We start from the raw sequence: 15,475 nt of genomic DNA on the forward strand, positions 1-15,475 counted from the left end.
CATCCTGCTTGGCTGGTAGTGGGCCCTCACAAATGAACAGTAACTCATTTTATCTGTAAAACACTGTAACGAGGCAAGGAATTCTGTTTCCACTTTTCTAGAGAAAACTAGAGTTCAGAGACTAAGTGACCTTGCTGAAGGTCACAGCTAATAAGTGTGACCTTGGATTCAGACTTACATGTTTCCAATTCTAAAGGTCACGCCCTGCACTAAGGTCCACAGATTCAATAAATGCCTGAAATTTATACCATATTTTACTGGTCAACAAATATTTTCACATCTGTTATTGACAACCATATAAGGTGGTTAGGACAGATACCACTGTCCACAATTTACACATGAAGCAAGCTGAGTTTAAAAATGAACTCATCTAAAATTACAGCCATTCAGAGGTAGAGCCAATTTAAATTCCTATTTTCTTACCACAAATCCTTTACTATTTCTACCTCGGCATGTGGCTTCTTTATCAAACTTTGTTTTTAATCAGAATTTTCACTCGGCCTCCACTCCAGGCCAGCCACCTCTAGGATGTCTTCCCTGACCGTCCCAGCTCGCAGGTCTCCTTCCTTAGGATTTGTCCCACACTTAGTGTTTATAGAGCTGTCTTGGCACTGGCATACATTACTCTGTATGCTAGCATCTGTCTACTGTTACTATAATAAATACTACAGTAAGAGAGAGAGTTTGCTTTGTCCCCACCACTGAGTGCTTTAACTTATACGATTCCATTTCATGTTTGCAACAGTGATGCGAGGGAAGATTTGTCACCCCTATTTTATAGAAGGGGAAACTAAGGCCCACGGATGCTAAATAACTTACTCAAGGTCATCTCACTACTAGTGGTAGAGCCATGATTTGAACCCAGTTGTCCAGGATTCCAAGCCCATGACTTTACCCATTACATTACATTACAAGGCCTGTCTCTGCATTTTTAGACTATAAGCTCCTTGAAGACAAGGCTGATAACATAATTCTTTACATCTACTACAATGTCATACAGATAATTTGATGTTAAAGATGCATTTGGTTAATAAATTTGCTTTAGTTCAATGGGTATGCCATGGTGGCAGTTGGTATATAGGGCTAGAGATAAAAAATTTGTGATTAATCTGTATACATGATAACTGAACTGTGGACGTGGACAGAATCACTTAATGCTTAAATACAGGTTTGGAAGAGGAGTTTAGATGGAACATTGAGGAATGGCGATATTTAAAGGCTGGGTAAAGGAGTGTAATCTTCCAAAGCAAGAGAAGGAATCATCAGAGAGGTAGGAAGAACATCAGGAGATGTGTTGGGTGACTCAAGAGAAGATAATGTTTCAGAAAGGGACTGATTCATAATATTGAATGCCGCCAAGAGGTCAAGATGGGGACTGGAGGACGTCTATTAGACTGAGTGGTATGGAAGTCGTTGGTGAGCTGTCTTCACGGAAAACGGGAGCAAGAGCTAGATGGGAATGAACTGAGGAATGAGTTGAGGAATGGAAATAAGTAAAGAGAGGAGGGAGATGTGGGGTTGAGGAAGTGTTTTACTTTTGCTTGCTTGGTTTTGTCTTTTTAAAGAATTTTGAAATAACTGTAGTCTTACAAAAAAGTTGCAAAAATAGTACAGAGCCTTCCGATATGCCCTTCCCCCAGCCTCCCTCAGTGTTAACATCTTATGTAACCATGGTACAATTATAAACATCACGAAGTTAATAATGGAACAATGCTACTGACTAAACTACAGACTTCATTCAACCTTCATCAGTTTTTCCACTAATATCCTTTTTTCTGTTCCAGGATCCAATTCAGGATTGTACACAGAACTTAGCTGTCAGATCTTAGTCTTCTCCAATTTGTGACAGTTCCTAAGTCCTGCCTTGTCTCTCATGGTTTTGACACTTCTGAAGAGTACTGGCCAGTTATTTTGTATAATATCCCTCAATCTGGGTTTGTCTGATGTTTTCTTATTATTAGGTTGAAGTTATGGACCTTTGGCAGGAACACCACAGAAGTGAGTGCCCTTTCAGTGCATCATATTGGAGGGAGATGATGTCTATATGTCCTGTTACCGGTGATGTAACCTTCATCACTTAAAGTGGTATCTGCCAGGTTTTTCCAGTATAAAGTTACTGTTTTCCCCTTTGTAATAAATAACTTGGGAAAGATACTTTTTGACTATGGTAATGTTGTGTTTCTTCTTAAACTTTCATCTACTAATTTCACCATCCAACAGTGGATCTTGCCTGCAACAACTATTACTGTGGTGTGTGGCTAAGGGTAATTTTCTATTTCCTCCATAATGTCTACATGTATTAATTGGAATTCTTCTGTAAGGAGGAGCAGCCTTTTCTTTTCCAGTTATGCATTTATTCATTTATTTATTTAAATTAGTATGGATTCATGGATATGTATTTTATTCTATGGGTTAGAGCCCAATACTATGTTAATTTACTTTGCTGGTCAAATTGTTCCAGCTTTAGCCACTGGAAGCTCTTTCAGGTTGGTTCCTGTGCCCTTTCAACATGCCCCCATTCTTTTTTTGAGCACTTCCTTACTTTCTGCACCATGATGCTCCACGTTCATCCTGCATTTTTCCTGCCCCAGCCCTGAATCAACCACTTCTCCAAGTAGCCCTGGTACCTTTTCTTGGAGAATGGTATTTAGAAACCAAGATCTAAGTGCTAAGTATGTCCACTGCTATTATTGTTGCTTCTAGGTCCTCCCAGTGGACAGAGCTAGGAAATATATATATGTATTTACACATGCATACACATATGTGTATTTATTTCTCTACTGCTCTAACTATATTTTAAAACCCAAGAGTTCATACTGATACCTTCAATTCTAGTTCAGTACCAAAGGGTTCATCTCAGCCTTCCCCTTTCCTTATTTGTAATTTCTTTCTCTGACAGTGAGAAACCTAGCTCTCATTATCTATGCTATATTTTCTTATTCTTTCAACTGTAACATATATAAAATATATTCCATATAAATATTCAGAATTTCAAACCCATACCCTGGTAAGAATCAAATTTATTAAATAGAGTGCAGGATTTCTGTTCATTTCTTTTTGGTTTTGGCCTCATGGTATCCAGTCAGAATACCATTTTCCCAAATTCTTTAAGTTAGTTATTTTCCCCACCTCCTTCAGTGTGGTCAATGGTTTGTTTTCAGGGCAGAGATTTTAGCAGGTTTAGAAGCTAATATGAAGGGTTCAACTGAGAGGATGAGGTTGAATAAACTGGAGAGAAAGAGATTATATACTAATTTTTCCTTCTTAATATGTTTCTATAACCAGTCATTTGAGTTTTCTACATGGATTATCTTACAAACAGAAAAAAAAAAGTTTTTAAAACTTATTACTGCACATGGGCCCTCTGTGGCATAAAAAGTAGTGATGTCAGTAGCTCCCCGACAAAAGAACGTTTATAGTTATTGTTAACTAAGCTCCTTGGCTTTCTGGCTTTTGGGCAGCAAACTGGATTCCAGTTTCAGCTCTAGGACCTTCTTGTTAGGTGCCCTTGGACAAGTTATTAAACTGCTCTGGGCCTCATCTTCATCTCTGTAAAATAGCTTCTCTGCCAAACTTCATTACCAAATGAGAATGTGGACATAAAAAAGTTTTTAAAAGATATGGGAGGGCTTATAAAGCTGTATTATTCTTGTTACCATCAATTCTGACTACTGTGAAATACTATGAAAAAACTGTGTAGTATGGAGATATAAAGCTGTTTCACCACCTGGTTCTGTCTGCGCTAGCTAAGATGATCGTAATCACGATCCTGCTGAGAGAATCAGCAGGACAATGGTGCCCACAGATCTGTAATGTATTTACTCTCCCTCCTTTTTCTGACAGCCGTCCACAAGGCTAACATTCATTTAGGGTGCACTATCAATTTCCTTCCCTCGTCCGTCCTCATTTAAATTCAATTTCCCCTTGGATGATTTATGCCCCGATACATGGGCTACTGCAAGTTCCACAGAGCTGTCACTTAGCAGCCAGAGAGGTGCTTACCCACGATGCTATCGACCTGAGTGTCTGTTGTATTAGATGCACCACCTCGATTATCCAAGAGGGGTTCAGTCCTCTCTGCTGCTGGCAACTGGGGCTGCTGGTGAGGAAAATACACACAAGCAACAATTTAACAGGAGGTTGCTTCCGAACTAAATCCAAAAAGGCTCGCACTTCCACCCACTGGTTAGCTTTGGAGAAGCAGTAATAGGAGCCAGACACAAAGAGAGATGGAAGAAGGATCAAGGTCACATTAAACAAAAGGCTAAAAATTCAGTAAACTCAGCAGTGTTTCTCCTCAAGGAAAAATTAAAAAGTATTATGATTTTGCTATTGACTATTAAAACATATTGTTTGCTTTAAGATCATGTTTTATTCAAAATTTGAAAATGTATAAGGTCCTATCACAAACAGCTCAGAGACTGAGGAAGAAGGTCCCAGAAAGACAATGTGGCACTACATAATGTGCTCGTGGTTCCAACCTGCCAACCAAGGCAGACTTGGACCAAAGTCCTTGAGGACAGAGGATTGAAATCAGCCTATTTAAGCTCATTAAGGGCAAGGACCTTGCCTCAGATTGTACAGGATACAGGAAGTACTTAAAAAGAACAATTAATTTTATTTTATATTTAAAGATTTGGGGGCAACTTTATGCCTTAAGGAAATCCTAGCACATTTTTAAAAGCACTCTAGCAAAAACACATGGAACAGCCCAAATTGCAAACATCTTGAAAGGGCTTACTGCTTTAATGCTGAACTAGCCTGCTCTTAACAGCTAGCAGGCATAAAGAGGGCTGTTTTAGGTTCTCCTTTTATCTATTGCTAATATTCTCTGCCACTTCTTAAATGGAAAGGAGAAAATGATGAATGGTGTAAAGATTCATAATAACAAGTAGAAATTAAAGCCAAAGAAGAGAAAAGATCCAGGAAAAATCTTTACCTCTGAGTGGCAGGTCTCTGCTGATCCAGTGCTATGGTTTGCTCCAGCCAATGAGCTGAGAAGGTTAAAGCCTTGGTTCCTATCTGAAAAGAAAAAATACAATCACTGAAATTTTTAATTTATATTTAAAACTGTTAAAATGACTGTGATGATGAAATAATAGCTATTTCCTCATTATAAAAGTTCTATCTATAAAAAACAGTTACTATCAATTACAAAACTCTCAATTCCAGATAACTTTAAATCTCATAGTATTAGTCCAGGTCAAATATACGGCAGGGCCATTACAACAAACAAAAGGCCGTTCAGTAGTTCTGTTTGCAAAGATGAACAGAACTGGTGTTTTAATAGTTGCTATGAACTAATACGTCAGTGCTTTACACAATTAAAGAACATTAAAAAGAATCAATGCCAAGGCATTATTATCAGGTGAAACGAACATTCATGCTTTCTTGAAATAAAGCTCTGTTTATGCAGTTCAGGTTCCCAATACTTCCGATATTTACATTTATACTGGAGGACAAATCTAGAGCACAATGAGCCCAGCCCTGATCTGACAGAATTCCCCAGAATCACCTGGACGCTTATTAAAATTACCCAGTATTCAAGGACCCAACTTCAGACTGAGGCAGCACCTATGGAACAGAGGCCAAGGAATCTGAACTTGTGGCAAGTACTCCAGCAGAGTCCTTAGGATGAGGAAAATTGGAAAAAAAAAAAAAAACCAAAAAACAAACAACAAAAAAACACTGCCTGAGAGTAGAAATGTGAAACCCACAACTCAAGAGTCTAGTGGTACAGAAGTCAAAGAACGGCTCTCTCAGGAAGACAACTTCTTCCCACCTCGCCTTTCCTCTCCCTATAGCTTCCCTGGACCCATTCTCATCTGTCTTCAAAACAACCTACAGACCTCCTAGGTCCTCTCCCTTGCCAGGTGAAACCTGTTGTCAGATAGTCACACAAAGTATCACAGAAAGATAACCACTTGCAGTCTCCTCTTCTTCCCTTTCACTTGGGGAGATTTGCCTTTTAAACTGGGAGGAAGCCTGACTGTGGCATGTGGGGTCTGGGCCTGCAGCTTTTCCCAGGCTGACCTCTCACCACGTGGGCAGTCGCCTACTTACTGCACGCGGCTATCTACCAGTCAGCACCTGTGCTTTAAGGATACAAAGGCGCTGGGCGGTACCAAGAGCCTGCTGCTGCCCTGCTGCTTTTCCTGCTCCACAACCAAAGGTGCACATATACTCCTGGAGCCCCCTCTCACTCCTTCAGCCAACCTGTCCAGTCTGTGAGGAACTCTCCAGCCCCAATGCCTGGATGCACCCCATCCGAGAACCAGGGGCTGTTTTATCAGGTAGGCCGTGGAGGCTCAGAAGCTGAGAGAAGCAGATCCATGTGATGTCCCACACTGATGGTTTCACAGAGCCTGGGGGTGTTTATTCAAACATCAACATAATTCTTTCTTGTGGCCAATGTGCTATAGACTCTAAAGCAGTTGTATGCAGTTATGCAGTACTCGGGGATTTTACGTGTCATGAGGATACATGAGAGCTCTTATAAAATACTTTAGGCTCTTTGTACAAAAGGCATTATTTGAGTAAGAGAGTACTGATGCAAGAGAGCCCTCACTTCTATTACTGGAAATAACTTGGACTGTGGGTAATTTTCAAATCAGTTCACAAATCTCTCTCCATATTCCAATTCCACGGCTTATGTTTTTCCTTTGTTGGGCATTACCTAAACTTGGCAGGCCAAACTGCAATCCCTGAAGAATAATACAATACAATGTCAATTTAGACACGCTATTAGACCAAAATGGTCTATTTAAAATACCTCATTATTTACAGTGGCTGCCTCCAAGAAGGGGATCTGGGATGGACAGGAGTGAGAGGGAGCTGAACTAGTAACCGTATACCATAAACCTTTGTGTACCTTTTGATTTTTGTTCCATATTCATGTGTTTGCTCCATATTCATGTGTTTGCCTATTTAAAGAGATTTTTAAATGTTTAATGATTAAATGCTATGTGTATTTCACCACAATAAAAAAAAACCTAAATGCCCCAATTCTAATAATGAATAAAATTATGGAAAAGTCCAAATAGTGGGAAGAAGACTGGGCTAATGGTCAGAAAACCTGGATCCCACTCCAGGCTCTGCCCACCTTTATGACCTTGGACAAGTCAATCAATCTTTCTGTGCCTCAATCCTCTGATCTGTAAAAAAAAAAAGAGGATTGCTAGACATGGTTGTTAAGGTCCTTTCTGCTCTAGATATTTGTGATTTTATAAAGTAAAATGGCATTCTTTAGCTTGATAGTTAGCTCTGAATTAGGTATTTTAAATTACTTAATAGAAAAAAAAGAATCTTAAATGCCAGAATCCTTTTAAGGTCCACAGATGACTATGAGTTTATAATCAGGTTTCAGGCTAATGAAAGCTGGAAGAACTTTTGCTCAGTATTTTCTTATAAACAATGGAGAATTTAGTCAACTAATGTGAGTTCACTCTGTTCCACTGATTATGTATATTTTTTTCTCTAAATTTTTTTAAACATCTTTATTGGAATATAATTGCTTTACAATGGTGTGTTAGTTTCTGCTTTATAACAAAGTGAATCAGCTATACACATACATATATCCCCTTATCTCCTCCCTCTTGCATCTCCCTCCCACCCTCCCTATCCCACCCCTCTAGGTGGTCACAAACCACCTAGCTGATCTCCCTGTGCTATGCAGCTGCTTCCCACTAGCTATCTATTTTACATTTGGTAGTGTATATATGTCCATGCCACTCTCTCACTTCGGCCCAGCTTACCCTTCCCCCTCCCCACGTCCTCAAGTCCATTCTCTATGTCTGCGTCTTTATTCCTATCTTGCACCGAGGTTCTTCATAACCTTTTTTTTTTTTTAGATTCCTTATATATATGTTAGTATACGGTATTTCTTTTTCTCTTTCTAACTTACTTCACTCTGTATGACAGACTCTACGTCCACCCACCTCACTACAAATAACTCAGTTTCGTTTCTTTTTATGGCTGAGTAATATTCCATTGTATATATGCGCCACATCTTCTTTATCCATTCATCTGTCGATGGACACTTAGGTCGCTTCCATGTCCTGGCTATTGTAAATAGAGCTGCAATGAACATTGTGGTACATGACTCTTTTTGACCACTGCTTATATTTTAGGGAAGTTAGAGACATATAAATTTTCACAATTAGAAAAGCAACTCATTTTTGTTTATCCAAAGCAGATTGCTCGCAAATTAATGTTGCTAAAAAAACCTGGATGTTTTATACACCTATGGTTTTAAAGAAACTCTACATGTTCCCTAGTTCAATGTTTAACAAAATTCTGCCCATGTGCACCCACTGTAAAACTACCTGAATTACCTGAATCTTTTCTTGTTTGACAGATTTTTCTCCCCAGGATTCAGGGCATGGAAATGTCATCCCCATTAAGAAGGATTTATTCTTTTAGCAGATAGTTGTTGAAATTGGCTTTAGCATCTCTGGTTTTATTGACACCTCAAAATACTACACTAGGAAGGAATAAATTAATCTACCTACTCAGCTGATTCTTCTGGAACTTCAGAGCCGCAGAAAGGAGGAGTTGTTAAGTGATGTAAAATAAGTTATTCTAGAAGGAATAGTAAGTATACTAAACTCTGGTCCTAAAAACACTAATTCAGTACTGGTCATTTGCATAAAATTCTTCCAGGAAGTGTCAGAAACAAAACCATAGCCTCTAGAATAAAGGTTAGCAATGGGAAATTCTCAAGCCTTGTGGAGGAGCTTTTATTTTATTTTTCAATAGGAAGTTTCAAGAAAACTTGAAATATATGAAATATTTGGATATCTCTTTACAAACCTAAAGGCACACTTATTTATCTTCTTCTACAGAGGATTTATTATATTTTTTACAGAGTAAAGTATAACTCGAAGAGATTAGGTAACTTGTTCAAAGTCACATAGCTAGAACCTGAACGTGAAATCCAGAACTCTCTGATTCTAATTAATTTCCATTAAGCTCACAGGTATCATATAAAGAGCAAAGAGACATTCAATGCTTGATATACAAATACTGAATATGACAACACAAACTTGGATGAAGTGCAAAAAGATATCTTTTTATTCACATATAGTTCTCTTTTGTCAGTAATCCTTCATTACTTCCCTGGTTTAGACTGATTTCAACTGAACTAAGATGAACAGCTGAGGACTGAATAATTAATCATATGCCAATTCAATGCCTCTCATTAATTTATCCCAGCCCAGCCCCCATAACTCCTGGAGGCACTGGTCACATAAAACTGGAGGCAGACAGGTGGTTAGGCCCCAGTGTCCCTTCACTGTCCCTCAAGTATATGTAGACAAGGGTTTCCCAAATTCAGCACTATAGACATTTGAGTGTGTATGGGGACGAGGGGCATGGGGGAGTCTTGTACATCCCTGCCTATACAACCAAATGCCTATAGCACTGCCAATGTCCGCCGGGGAGGGGGGCAAAACTGCCTCCAATTGAGAACCACTGATATAGATCTAATTAGGACAGGAAATTTGGGGCTATAACGCTCAGGTTTTAAGTCATTTCTTGGAAGGACTTTTCAATGGAAAAATAATAAAAGCATTTAAGATTCTACCTTTACCTCCTGTCAGCATTACAAATATCCTCCCCTTACTCTGGGAAACTTCTCTAGATGATTTCAGCTCCCTCAGTGCCATCTGCCTTGTTGTCCTTACTGTGCTAGTATAAATACTTATCTTGAGTCTATCTGCCATCCTAAACTATATTATAAACTCCTTGCAGACAGAGACAGGAGCTAAGGGTTCTTCCACCTTCCTCAGCTCCCAGCACAGTGCTAAGTGTACAGGGGGGATGCTGAGATATCCGCTGACAGCCTGACATGACTGTCAGACAGAGACTGCAAGCATTAGAGAAGGTTGGAAAATAAGCATATACTTTATCTCACATTCCACTTCTGTTTGACAAATGGAAATGAAATGTTTTTAAAATCACACAAGAATTAGAACCAATCTATTCTCTTTTACTAAACTACTGCTTGAAAAAGGTAAAACTTTAAAGTATATTATTAAAAACAGTGCTTCTTTAGGAAAATAGGCTTAAGCACTAAATCTGGCTCCATCATCAGCTTTGGATTCAGAAAAGTGAATCTCTGCTCTCCCTCTGACACCTGGGACATGTGCTCACAAGTCAAGAACTGTCTCTGCCAATACTTGAACATATAATGAACTTTCTGGTGACCAGAAAGTAACCAGACTATGTTTTTTGCCCTTTTTCCTGATTGTAAATGATATGTTCATTGTATAAAATTTGGAAAATAGAGAAAAGTATAAGGAAGAAAACTAAATCACCAAAGATGTCAATTAATACTTTGGTTGGGCTTCCCTGGTGGCGCAGTGGTTGAGAGTCCGCCTGCCGATGCAGGGGACACGGGTTCGTGCCCGGGTCTGGGAAGATCCCACATGCCGCGGAATGGCTGGGCCCGTGAGCCATGGCCGTTGAGCCTGCGCGTCCGGAGCCTGTGCTCCGCAACGGGAGAGGCCACAACAGTGAGAGGCCCGCGTACCGCAAAAAAAAAAAAAAAAAAAAAAAAAATACTTTGGTAAATGTCCTCCTATTCTTTTTTTCTGTGCATGCATACACACAAATTCTTAACCAACTGAATTAAACATCAGAATGAGTACTGTTTTTTACCAAAGTTGTAAAGGAAAGCTTTACACTAATTCCAATAATGGTTCCACTCTAAGTCCTATCTCCAGAGCCTGAAGCACCCTCTTGAAAATCCTCAAAGGAATGTTTACAATCAAGTCAAAAACCATTCAGAACCAAGTGTGGGGAATAATGAGAGTGAATGAAACAAAACTTTATCATGAAGAAAAAGATGACTTTTCTTATGTGGTTCATAACCAGCTCTAAAAATAATTCCAAAGAATGACTACCAAAAATGTTTTGCAAGGTGGCCACAGAAGGAGGCCTGCAGTACCTTTGTGGTGACTAATTTGAAGTGATTTCCCACCATTTGTTTGCCTATGGACAATTTTGGGGGTGGTTTTTTAAACAACAAAGTCTCATTATTTTACCCATACATTTATTGCCTTCCATCTTCTCTAATTTTTCACAATTCCTCCTTCCCCTTCTGCTCTTACAACACACACTCCTCCAAATTATGCACTCTACCTAAAAATCAATATGTATCTTACTTATTTTATTTTTGACCACAACATTCACAGTGAGACAACTGACAGAGATTATTCAAATCATTTTTTCAGTTCCACAATATTAGGTGCTGGGATAAAAAAATGGGAACAATTCACTCTGTCTCAAGGAACTCAGTTCTGTAGAATGTAATGTTGATATAATTCTACTCTATCCTAGAGGTTAGGCAACTGGAGTCCAGAGACATGATGCCATTTTCCCAAAATCACCCAGGCAGGGGACTTCCTTGGTGGCACAGTGGTTAAGAATCCGCCTGCCAATGCAGGGGACATGGGTTCGAGCCCTGGTCTGGGAAGATCCCACATGTCGCGGAGCAACTAAGCCCGTGCACCACAACTAGAGCCTGCGTGCTGCATCTAATGAAGCCTGCGCACCTAGAGCCCTGTGCTCCGTGACAACAGAAGCCACGGTAATGAGAAGCCGCATACCACAACAAAGAGTAGCCTCTGTTCGCGACAAGTAGAGAAAGCCCACGCACAGCAATGAAGACCCAATGCAGCCAATAAATAAATTTATTAAAAAAATCACCCAGGCACAGACAGACCCCACTAGAACCTTCTTCATTAACCATTCTTCCATTCACTAATTTGATGTTGTTTTATTTTCTGTGACATTAAATTCAAGTTTTTATTTAACCATTGCTTTTTTTTTTAACTCTCTCTTTAAAAAAATTATATTAAAGGTAGTAGCCATCTACGTTCTCGGGCGAGTAGCCCAGGTATCAGGTAGCCAGACAGACCTTGTGTTTTGGTACTCAATTCTTGACAATGCTCTGTACATCAGTTGCAAAGGATTCCCTAAAATGAAATCTGGGATTTCTGCCATGGTTCTTTGTCACCAAGTACATACTGAGGAACATACATTAACAGATGATCAATTCTTTTCATTTATAATGGGAAGGCATAGAAAACTACCATAAGAAAGAATTGTTTCTACTATTAATTCCACTTAATCCTTACCCACCTGCATCACTAGATATTAAATATTATAACAGATAAACAAAGTAAATTGTCAGAGCTTTTGAAATCCAATCTCCACAATTACTGCTTACCACTTGGGGATCAATGTCACAACTCTGTAATATTTGTTTAGTCTAATCACTCCTTCACTGATTAGAAACACTAAAAGATCACAGAATTTCCCTTCCTGGCCCTTCTCTCAGTGGTGGTATTTGTAAAAAATAAAACCAAAAGCAAACAAACAAAAACCCACTGAACACCCAAGAGCCAACTAAACCGCCCGTGGTACTTACCAGTGCTCAGGTGACAAAGCCTGGGGTAGGGGGTGGGGAGCTTGGGGGTAATGTTAAACTGACACTCTAAACAAGGACACTGTGCATAATGCTACCTTCCTATGTGAAACAATGAGTGACAACTTCATCTGAAACAAAACAAAACATGTCATCAGACTTCTACTAACCAACTTCTTTTCCTTGATCTTAAAACCAAATCTGAGAGCCACAGAGGACAGCGCAGCAGAAGGGGTGCGGAGGGCAAAGCAGAGAGATTTCCGCCCAAAGGATGGGTGCCAGCCAGCACTCACCAGCCTGAGAGGCTTGTCTGCACACCCGCCGGGGCGGGCAGGGCTGGGAGATGAGGCTCGGGCTTCGGTCGGATGCAGGGAGAGGACTGGGGTTGGCGGTGTGAACACAGCCTGCAGGGGGGCTAGTGCACCATGGCTAGCCGGGAGGGAGTCCGGGAAAACTCTGGAGCTGCCGAAGAGACAAGAGACTTTTTCTTGCCTCTTTGTTTCCAGGTGCACGAGGAGAGGGGATTAAGAGCAATGCTTAAAGGAATTAAAACAGATGGGGCGGGCTGCGGCTATCAGCGCGGACCCCAGAGACGGGCATGGGACGCTAAGGCTGCTGCTGCAGCCACCAAGAAGCCTGTGTGCAAGCACAGGTCACTATCCACACCTCCCCTCCCGGAGCCTCTACAGCCCGCCACTGCCAGGGTCCCGTGATCCAGGGACAACTTCCCCGGGAGAACACACGGTGCGCCACAGGCTGGTGCAAAGTCACGCCGGCCTCTGCCGCCACAGACTCGCCCCGCATCCGTACCCCTCCCTCCCCCCGGCCTGAGTGAGCCAGAGCCCCCGAATCAGCGGCTCCTTTAACCCTGTCCTGTTTGAGCGAAGAACAGACGCCCTGAGACGACCTACACGCAGAGGCGGGGCCAATCCAAAGCTGAACCCCGGGAGCTGTGCGAAAAAAGAAGAGAAAGGGAAATTTCTCCCAGTAGCCTCAGAATCAGCAGATAAAAGCTCCACAATCAACTTGATGTGCCCTGCATCTATGGAATACCTGAATAGACAACGAATCATCCCAAATTGAGGAGGTGAACTTTGGGAGCAAGGTAGATTATTTTTTCCCCTTTTCCCCTTTTTGTGAGTGTGTATGTGTATGCTTCTGTGTGAGATTTTGTCTGTATAGCTTTACTTTCACCATTTGTCCTAGGGTTCCGTCCATCTGTTTTTTTTTTTTTTACTTAAATTTTTTTTCTTAATAATTATTTTTAATTTTAATAACTTTATTTTATTTTATCTTACTTTTATTTTATCTTATTCCTTCTTTCCTTCCTCCCTTTCTCTCTTTCTATTTTTTCTCCCTTTTATTCTGAGCTGTGTGGAGGACAGGCTCTTGGTGCTCCAGTCAGGTGTCAGGGCTGTGCCACTGAGGTGGGAGAGCCAACTTCAGGACACTGGTCCACAAGAGACCTCCCAGCTCCACGTAATATCAAATGGCGAAAATCTCCCAGAGATCTCCATCTCAACACCAACACCCAGCTTCACTCAACGACCAGCAAGCTACAGTGCTGGACACCCTATGCCAGACAACCAGCAAGACAGGAACACAACCCCATCCATTAGCAGAGAGGCTGCCTAAAATCACAATAAGGCCACAGACACCCCAAAACACACAGGCACTAGTCCCTCCACCAGGAAACCTACACAACCCACTGAACCAACCTTAGCCACTGGGGACAGACACCAAAAACAATGGGAACTACGAACCTGCAGCCTGTGAAAAGGAGACCCCAAACACAGTAAGATAAGCAAAATGAAAAGACAGAAAAACACACAGCAGATGAAGGAGCAAGGTAAAAACCCACCAGACCTAAAAAATGAAGAGAAAATAGGCAGTCTACCTGAAAAAGAATTCAGAATAATGATAGTCAAGATGATCCAAAATCTTGGAAATAGAATAGAAAAAATGCAAGAAACATTTAACAAAGAGCTAGAACTAAAGAGGAAACAAGCAATGATGAACACAATAAATGAAACTAAAAATACTCTAGAAGGGATCAATAGCAGAATAACTGAGGCAGAAGAAAAGATAAGTGACCTGGATGATAAAATAGTGGAAATAACTACTGCAGAGCAGAATAAAGAAAAAAGAATGGGGCTTCCCTGGTGGCGCAGTGGTTGAGAGTCCGCCTGCCGATGCAGGGGACGCGGGTTTGTGCCCCGGTCCGGGAAGATCCCACATGCCACGGAGCAGCTGGGCCCATGAGCCATGGCCGCTGAGCCTGCGAGTCCGGAGACTGTGCTCCGAAACGGGAGAGGCCACAACAGTGAGAGGCCCGCGTACCGCAAAAAAAAAAAAGAAAAAAGAATGAAAAGAACTGAGGACAGTCTCAGAGACCTCTGGGACAACATTAAACGCACCAACATTCGAATTATAGGGGTCCCAGAAGAAGAAGACAAAAAGAAAGGGACTGAGAAAATATTTGAAGAGATTATAGATGAAAACTTCCCTAATATGGGAAAGGAAATAGTTAATCAAGTCCAGGAAGCACAGAGAGTCCCATACAGGATAAATCCAAGGAGAAACACGCCAAGACACATATTAATCAAACTGTCAAGAATTAAATACAAAGAAAACATATTAAAAGCAGCAAGGGAAAAACAACAAATGACACACAAGGGAATCCCCATAAGGTTAACAGCTGATCTTTCAGCAGAAACTCTGCAAGCCAGAAGGGACTGGCAGGACATATTTAAAGTGATGAAGGAGAAAAACCTACAACCAAGATTACTCTACCCAGCAAGGATCTCATTCAGATTTGATGGAGAAATTAAAACCTTTACAGACAAGCAAAAGCTGAGAGAGTTCAGCACCACCAAACCAGCTTTACAACAAATGCTAAAGGAACTTCTCTAGGCAGGAAACACAAGAGAAGGAAAAGACCTAAAATAACAAACCCAAAACAATTAAGAAAATAGGAATAGGAACATACATATCAATAACTACCTTAAATGTAAATGGATTAAATGCTCCCACCAAAAGACACAG

At 40.7% G+C, this 15,475-nt stretch overlaps 1 protein-coding gene across 2 annotated transcripts in view; it reads right to left on the reverse strand.

Moving 5' to 3' along the window:
* AAGAB (alpha and gamma adaptin binding protein) overlaps positions 1–15,475 on the reverse strand; it is a 78,181-nt gene that overhangs the window by 1,938 nt on the left and 60,768 nt on the right. The window contains exons 6-7 of one of the 2 annotated variants that reach the window (XM_081229011.1): positions 4,940–5,022; positions 4,003–4,096 (exon numbers count right to left, since the gene is read on the reverse strand). In XM_081229011.1, coding sequence (XP_081085137.1) covers positions 4,003–4,096; positions 4,940–5,022 — 177 coding nt within the window. Of the gene's footprint in view, positions 1–4,002; positions 4,100–4,939; positions 5,023–15,475 lie in introns of both variants that reach the window. The other variant, XM_081229010.1, reaches the window with a different exon arrangement.

The sequence above is a fragment of the Mesoplodon bidens genome, assembly GCF_964165515.1.
Source record: "Mesoplodon bidens genome assembly, chromosome: 3".
NCBI lineage: Eukaryota > Metazoa > Chordata > Mammalia > Artiodactyla > Ziphiidae > Mesoplodon > Mesoplodon bidens.